Source organism: Scyliorhinus torazame, chromosome 6, assembly GCF_047496885.1.
Source record: "Scyliorhinus torazame isolate Kashiwa2021f chromosome 6, sScyTor2.1, whole genome shotgun sequence".
NCBI lineage: Eukaryota > Metazoa > Chordata > Chondrichthyes > Carcharhiniformes > Scyliorhinidae > Scyliorhinus > Scyliorhinus torazame.
The window spans coordinates 80822985-80831571 of NC_092712.1; the positions used below are offsets into that span (position 1 = coordinate 80822985).

The 8587-nt window shown below is 43.6% G+C and overlaps 1 protein-coding gene across 2 annotated transcripts in view; it reads right to left on the bottom strand.

Moving 5' to 3' along the window:
• Positions 1-8342, bottom strand: part of mtpap (mitochondrial poly(A) polymerase) — a 65269-nt gene extending 56927 nt beyond the window's left edge. For both annotated transcript variants that reach the window (XM_072508382.1, XM_072508381.1), the window contains exons 1-2: positions 8175-8342; positions 1560-1732 (exon numbers count right to left, since the gene is read on the bottom strand). In XM_072508382.1, coding sequence (XP_072364483.1) covers positions 1560-1732; positions 8175-8307 — 306 coding nt within the window. In that variant the 5' untranslated portion in view covers positions 8308-8342. The remainder of the gene's footprint in view (positions 1-1559; positions 1733-8174) is intronic.
• Between the last annotated feature and the right edge of the window lie 245 nt (positions 8343-8587).

The following is an 8587-nucleotide window of genomic DNA, read 5'->3' on the forward strand; positions in this document are numbered from 1 at the left end:
TGATTATTCTAATGCAAATGGGGTCTGTGGTGTTGTCTTGGCGTTGGTATCTTTGTTAAAATGCAGTTGTATCACAAAGAAATTTGCAATAATTTACAGATGTAACCTTTTACCGATAGCAATGTGAAGAACATCATTGCTAACCTAGATATTGAGATAGAAAGGAAAACGGTGAATTCTGAGGAAAATGGATGAAATGTGGAGTGGATCTATCAATATTTATAAGCGATGAAAAAAGGACAGGTTCATGTTCAGGGGTAAGTGACTTTGATGAAGGTCCGTCACCCAAAATCTTTACTATCTTTTCAGATCCTTATAGAAATTTATAGCCAAGTTCCGCACACATGAGTGCGGCCTCAACCGGGACCTGGGATTCATGTCACATTACATTCATCCCCCACCACCTGGCCTGCGAAATCCTACCAACTGTCCTGGCTTGATACAATTCACACCTCTTTAACCTGGGGTTACCCCATCTCTGAATCTGTAAAGATTTAATCACCTGCTAATGCTCGCATTCCTAGCATTGTTTGGCATCTTTGAATTTGTCTATATATGTGTTTCTGGAACAGACCTCTTCATTCACCTGAGGAAGGAGCAGCGCTCCGAAAGCTAGTGACATCGAAACAAACCTGTTGGACTTTAACCTGGTGTTGTAAGACTTCGTACTGTGCTCACCCCAGTCCAACGCCAGCATCTCCACATCATTTTCAGATCCTGATAGAGCTGTTTTGATTTCAATCTATATAGATATAATATTCTAGCTTTTAAAAAAAATGTTGCTATCAAAGGCATAAGCAAAACATGCTTCTGCATAGGTCCCATTCATTGAGGCCTCAGCCATGCTGAAGCATGATTTAAAGAAGCTCGGAATATATGTCAGGAGCGAAGGTGATCTCTACAAATGAAAACTGTACATGTCAAAATCAATAGGGGTAGGTTGGATTTAAAGACAGTCATATGATCTCAAGATTCATTATGTACATGCACAACACTAGCTTTGCTGTTTTAAAATTAAGGCATACGTGACTATTAGCCCATGTGATTATCCTCACGTCCTTTTCCTGTGGACTTGCCATTATTCTGTGTAGTCAAAAAAACATTTTACGAAACAACTTGTGATTATACAGTGCCTTTAATGTAATAAAATATCCTAAGTGCTATAAATCAAAATGTAACCCTGAGACACATACGGCAATATTAACGCCTGTAACAAAAATTTGGTCAGAGGTTTGTTTTAATGTGGCTTAATGGAGGAAAGAGAGATAGAACGGTTTAGGGACGGTTTAGGGAAGAAATTCCAGAGTTCAGGACCTAGCCAGTTGATGGCATAGCTGCCAATAGTGGAACAATTAAAATCAGGAACACTGATGAGGCCATAATTAGAGAAGTACAGGTATCTCGGACACTTGTAGGGCTGGAGGAGATTAGAGATAAGGAGGGGCCAGGCCATGGAGAGACTTGAAAGCAACAATGAGGATTTTAAAATCAAGAGCTTTATACATGGATGTATACTGAAAATGGTTTTAACATTCAGACTTTGGTCTTAAAACACTTACAAAAGTTTCATAGAAGAAATATTTACTGATAGCTCCATAGCTTGATAAATATTTGTAGAATTTCTTTTCACTGATATTAGAAGGACAGCTGATCAAAATGGTCCGTTCTGCTTGTTCGTGTCGTTCTGCTTGCAATGCAGAGAATGTCTTTGCAATAGTTTTCTCAGTCAAATCTGAAAACATAAATTGCTAAGTGTTCAAAAGAGAAAAAGTATATGAATGGTATTTTTCATGGTTGTTAAAACAAAACAGATAAAGCAAGATTTTTTTGCTTCCCAATTTAATGTGCTCCCTTACCAGTTTATTCTGAACAGGTAAATGCCTTTGGTAAAACAGCTGCGGAAAAATTAGATGGGAACGCGTTTCATTGTAACAGTGTGATTTCAATCATAAATGCTAAATACAAAGCTCCTTTCTTACTAATCAGTAGCAATGGTTACAAAGCTTACAAGTAAACAAAATTAGTTAAAGATCCTGGGGGGGGGGGGGGGGGGGGTCTTTGTCCCCTTATAAATTAAATCAAACTTAATCCAACAATCTAATCAAACTCAATGAAGCTAATTTTGACTATAGTCCCAAATTTTTGATCCAAAAATCATGGTCATTTGCAGCTGTTTTGAGATACCAGAGAGAAAAAGTAATTTAGATGGCATATCGATATTATGTCCACTTAATCCATTCGCCCTGCTGTCATTATGTTTGTTGCTACATCACGTCATGTTTTATATTCTGTATAGTGCACGATAGTAATAGTATTTTCATGCGTCTCAGAATTTTTAAAAAATTCATTTATGGGATGTGGCCGTCGCTGACTAGGCCAGCATTTATTGCCCATCCCTTGCTGCCCTTGAGAAGGTGGTGGTGAGTTGTTTTCTCAAACCGCTGTGGTCCCAGAGGTGCAGGTACACCCACAGTGCTGTTAGGCAGGTGCAGAATTCCAGGATTTTGATCCAGTGACAGTGAAGGAGCGTTAATATATTTCCAAGTCAAGATGGTGAGTGACCTGGAGGGAAAGATCCAGGTGGTGATGTTGCTGTTCTCCTTTTAGATAGTAGTGGTCGTGGATTTGGAAGGTGCTTCTAAGGAACCTTGGTGAGTTCCTGCAGTGCATCTTGTCGATGGTACACACAGCTGCTACTGTTTGTTGGTGGAGGGATTAAATGTTTGTGGAAGGGGAGAGCAATCAAACAGACTAATTTGTCCTGTATGGTGTTGAGCTTCTTGGGTGTTGTTGGAGCAGCACTCATCCAGGCAAGTGGAGATGATTCTATCACATTCCTGACTTAGACCATAAGGTCATAAGATGTAGGAGCAGAAGTCGGCCACTTGGCCCATTGAATCGGCTCTGCCATTCAATGAGATCATGGCTGATATAATCCTCAACTCCACTTTCCCACCTTATCCCCATACTCCTTGATTCCCTTACTGATTAAAAAACTGTCTACCTCAGCCTTTAACAAACTTAATGACCCAACCTCTGTGACAAAGAATTCCACAGATGCATTACCCTCTGAGAGAAGAAATTCCTCCTCATCTTTGTCTTAAATGGACAAACCCTTATTATTTGATTACGTCCTTTGATCCAAGACTCGCCCACAAGAGGAAACATTGTCTCAGCATCGACCCTGTCAAGCACCCCAAGAATCATTTATGTCACAGCAAGGACGCCTCCCATTCTTCTAAACTCCAATGAGTACAGGCCCAATCTACTCTACATCTCACGAAAATCCCTCCATACTCAGGATTAACCTAGTGTGCCTTGTAAATGGTGGACAGCCTTTGGGGTGTCAGGAGGTAAGTTATGTGCCACAGGAATCCTGTGGCACATAACTTTTGACCTGCTCTTGTACCTACAGTATTTATATGGTTAGTTCAGCTCAGTTTCTTGTCAATGGTCATCCCCAGGAAGTTGATAAAGAGGGATTCAGCGATGGTATTGCCTTTAATATCATTGTACGATGGTTAGATCCTCTCGTTTGAGATGGTCATTGCATGGCACTTGTGAGGCACGAATGTTACTTGCCACTTGTCAGCTCAAGCCTGAATAATGTTCAGGTCTTGCTGCATTTGGACATGGATGCTTGAGTATGAGAAATTGTGAATGGTGCTAAACATTGGACAGTCATCCCCACTTCTGACCTTATGATGGAAGGAAGGTTGTTAATTACGCAACTGGAGATTAGGCCTATTTGATGACACACTCCATCAAAAACTGCCTTGATGTCAAGGGCAGCCACTCTCACCTCACCTCTGGAGTTCAGCTCTTTTGTACACATTTGAACCAAGGTTGTAATGAGTTCAGGGGCTGAGTGACCTTAATGAAACTCAAACTGAGCGTCAGTAAACAGGCTATTACTAGTTATAAGTGTCGCTTGATAGTGCTGTTGATGACCCCTTCCATCACTTTACTGGTGATCGACTGATGGGGTGTTAGTTTTCCAGGTTGCATTTGTCCTGCTTCTTGTGTACGGGGCAGCACGGTAGCACAGTGCATGGCACTGTTGCTCCACAGCGCCAGGGTCCCAGGTTCGATTCCCAGCTTGGGTCACTGTCTGTGCGGAGTCTGCACGTTCTCCCTGCGTCTGTGTGGTTTTCTTCCGGGTGCTCCGGTTTTCTCCACAAGTCCCGAAAGACATGCGGTTAGGTAATTTGGACATTCTGAATTCTCCCTCCGTGTACCCGAACAGGCGCCGGAATGTGGCGATGGGGCTTTTCACAGTAACTTCATTGCAGTGTTGATGTAAGCCTACTTGTGACAGTAAAGATTATTATACCTGGGCAATTTTCCACATTGCCAGATAGATACCAATGTTGTAGCTATACTGGAACAACTTGGCTAGGAGCATGGCATGTTCCGGAGCATAAGTCTACAATACTGCTGCCGGAATATTGCCACGCCCCCCCATAGCCTTTGCAGAATATGACTGTGTCAACATTAACATGCATTTATCTATTGGGTTGAACGTATAAAACATCCAAGATGTTGACACATCCAACAGGAAAATAATCAAAAAGTCACTGAGTCAAAAGGGGGGGATATTTGTTGGGCACCCAAAAGCTTTGTCCTCAAAACTATTTCAGCTGCAGACCTCTAGGGAGATGATTGCAGAATGCCAGTATCACTGGACAAGTAATCCAGAAATCCAGGGTAATGTCCTGGGGGCATGGGCTCAAATCCCACCACAGCACCTGGAATTTAAACCTGGTCTTCGTAATGGTAGTAAACATTAAATTATCATTGATTGTTGTTAAAAAAAAACAACAATCAATTTTGGGAAGGAAATCTGCCATCCTTAACTGGTCTTGCCAACATACGACTCCAGACCCACTGCAATACAAGGAAAGATTGAGTCAGGTAGGATTATAGTCACTGGAGTTTATGTTGGAGTTTAGAAGAATGAGGGAGAATCTCACAGAAACCTATAAAATTCTAACTGGACTAGACAGGATACATGCAGGAAGGATGTTCCCAATGGCAGGGAAGTCCAGAACCAGAGGTTACAGCCCAAGGATACGGGGAGAACCATTTAGGAGTGAGATGAGGAGAAATTTATTCACCCAGAGGGTGGTTACCATATGGAATTCTCTACTACAGAAAGCAGTTGAGGCCAAAATGTTGTATGTTTTCAAGGAGTAGTTATATATAGTTCTTGGGGCTAAAGGGGTCAAAGAATATGCGGGGAAAGCGAGAACGGGTTAGTGAATTGGATCATCAGCCATGGTCATAATAAATACCAGAGCAGGTTCAAAGGCCAAATGGCCTTCTCCTGCTCCTATTTTCTATGTTTCTATGTAATATGGTTGATTCTTAAATGCCCTCTGCAAGAGCCTGGCAAGTCACTTATGTTAAATTAGGGATGGGGAATAATGTTTGGCCCTGCCAGCGGTGCCCACATCCAAGGAAAGACCCAATTCTCCTACTGGTGATAAGTTTCTCACAATCTGCAACTTCAAACTCAGAAATTTTAAATACCTTCAATAAATCTCCCCTTAATCTTTTTTACTTTGCAAGCAATCGCAGTTTCTCTTAGTCTCTCCACATTACTCAAGTGCCCACTGACAGCTCACTCTCACTTCTGAATCAGAGGCTTTATAAACCCACTCGAAAACTTGAGCATAAAAATCCCATGCTGAAACTCCCAGGTGTTGCAATGCTGCATTGTTGGAGGTGCCATCTTTCAAGCCAATCTGTCAAACCAATCTGTATCTCAGTGGACGTATGTGGTAGTATTCCAACGAAGAGTAAGGAAGGTGTTTATGCCCTGGTCAAGTTAGCCATCAACCACCACTACATAAACAGATAATGCAGGTATGATAAGAGTGGTCCTAGGGTGAATGTGCTAAATTGGGGGAAGGCTAATTATAACAATATTAGGCGGGAACTGAAGAACCTAGATTGGGGGCAGATGTTTGAAGGTAAATCAACATCTGACATGTGGGAAGCTTTCAAATGTCAGTTGAAAGGAATTCAGAATCGGCATGTGAGGAAGGAGGATAAATACGGCAAATTTCAGGAAGCTTGGATAACGAGAGGTATTGTAGGCCTCGTCAAAAAGAAAAAGGAGGCATTTGTCAGGGCTAGAAGGCTGGGAACAGACAAAGCCTGTGTGGAATATAAGGAAAGTAGAAAGGAACTTAAGAAAGGAGTCAGGTGGGCTAAAAGGGGTCACGAAAAGTCATTGGCAAATAGGGTTAAGGAAAATCCCAAGGCTTTTTACACGTACATAAAAAGCAAGAGGGTAGCCAGGAAAAGGGTTGGCCCACTGAAGGACAGAGAGGGTATCTATGTGTGGAGCCAGAGGAAATGGGCGAGGTACTAAATGAATACTTTGCATCAGTATTCACCAAAGAGAAGGAATTGGTGGATGTTGAGTCTGGAGAAGGGGGTGTAGATAGCCTGGGTCACATTGAGATCCAAAAAGATGAGGTGTTGGGCGTCTTGAAAAATATTAAGGTAGATACGTCCACAGGGCCTGATGGGATCTACCCCAGAATACCGAAGGAGGCAAGAGAAAGATTGCGGAGGCCTTGACAGAAATCTTTGGATCCTCAGGTGATGTCCCGGAGGACTGGAGAATAGCCAATGTTGTTCCTTTGTTTAATAAGGGTAGCAAGGATAATCCAGGGAACTACAGGACGGTGAGCCTTACGTCAGTGGTAGGGAATTACTGGAGAGAATTCTTCGAGACAGGATCTACTCCCATTTGGAAGCAAATAAACGTATTAGGGAGAGGCAGCACGGTTTTGCGAAGAGGAGGTCATGTCTCACTAACTCGATAAGAGTTTTTCGAGGAGGTCACAAAGATGATTGATGCAGGTAGGGCAGTGGATGTTGTCTATATGGACTTCAGTAAGGCCTTTGACAAGGTCCCTCATGGCAGACTGGTCCAAAAGGTGAAGTCACACGGGATCAGAGGTGAGCTCGCAAGATGGATACAGAACTGGCTAGGTCATAGAAGGCAGAGTAGCAATGGATTGGAGAGCTAGTTGTGTTCCACAGGGATCAGTGCTGGGACCTTTGCTATTTGTAGTATATATAAATGATTTGGAGGAAAATGTAACTGTTCTGATTAGTAAGTTTGCGGACGCCACAAAGGTTGGTGGAATTGCGGATAGCGATGAGGACTGTCAGAGGACAAGCAGGATTTAGATTGTTTGCAGACTTGGGCGGAGAGATGGCAGATGGAGTTTAATCCTGACAAATGTGAGGTAATGCATTTTGGAAAGTCTAATATACAGGTATGAAATATACAGTGAATGGTAGAATCCTCAAGAGTATTGACAGTCAGAGAGATCCAGGTGTACAGGTCCACAGGTCACTGAAAGCGGCAACACAGGTGGAGAAGGTAGTCAAGAAGGCATACGGCATGCTTGCCTTCATTGGCCGGGGCATTGAGTCTAAAAATTGGCAAATCGTGTTGCAGCTGTATAGAACCTTAGTTAGGCCACACTTGGAGTATAGTGTTCAATTCTGGTTGCCACACTACCAGAAGGATGTGGAGGCTTTAGAGAGGGTGCAGAAGAGATTTACCAGGATGTTGACTTTCATTCATTCAATTCCCATACAAGCTGAGAATTCTGAATTCGCCCTCTGTGTACGCCAGAATGTGGCGACTAGGGGCTTTTCACAGTAACTTCATTGCAGTGTTACTGTGAGCCTACTTGTGACAATAAAGATTATTTATTTATTTTTTATTATTCCAGTAAATGCCGGCTGCACCCTCTCCCAAGGTCCTGACATCCTTCATATGGTGTCCAGTTGCTAAAATACTCTAGCTGAGGCCTAATTCAGCGGTTTGAAAAACTTGACAAGCAGAAAGATGGACAGGTATAGAATTTATTTTCACGAGTGAGAGACATCAAAGTAGATTCAATTAAAAAGCATGGACGCATTCTTCCCCAGTAACTGATACCTGCTCCGGCCTCAACAGTGGAACAAACTATGCTGTCGTGTTGTGCCGCCCTCGGGGTGGCTGAGAGGACTGAGCCTCTGCTTCTCTGATAGACGGAGACAGTTTGAAGCAGTGGCCGGGGCCTTCAAACCAGGCCCCGGCCGGACTCCAGGCCGAGACGAGGACTGGGGCCTGAAAACCTACCGCCGCGGTCAGCCCTTACCTGGCTCCTCGCGGCCGTCCAAAACCGGCGCGGTCTCGGCCCAGCTGCTGGTGCCGCCGCTCCTCCTGGGATAACGGCCGAACTGCAACCGCCCCGCGGCCTCGAGTCGCCGCCACCAAATGGAGGCGGCCATCTTGAGCGGGCTCAGTGCGCCTGCGCGTCTCCCATCCCCCGGCCGTCAACATTCAAATGACAACTGTTTCCCTGAGCTCCCTCCCCAGCAAGACCGCGGCTACATCAAATCAAGGGAACACATTTCAAAGCGACAAAAAGGAACCATTAGAACCTGCATTTATATAGCTCCTTTCCCACCAAGAAACCATCAATAGAAATATTGGAGGATCGGGGCAAGGATTTAAGATGATTTGAAGCGGGTGGTTAGGTTCTGGAAGGCTCTGCCTGACCGTGTGGTG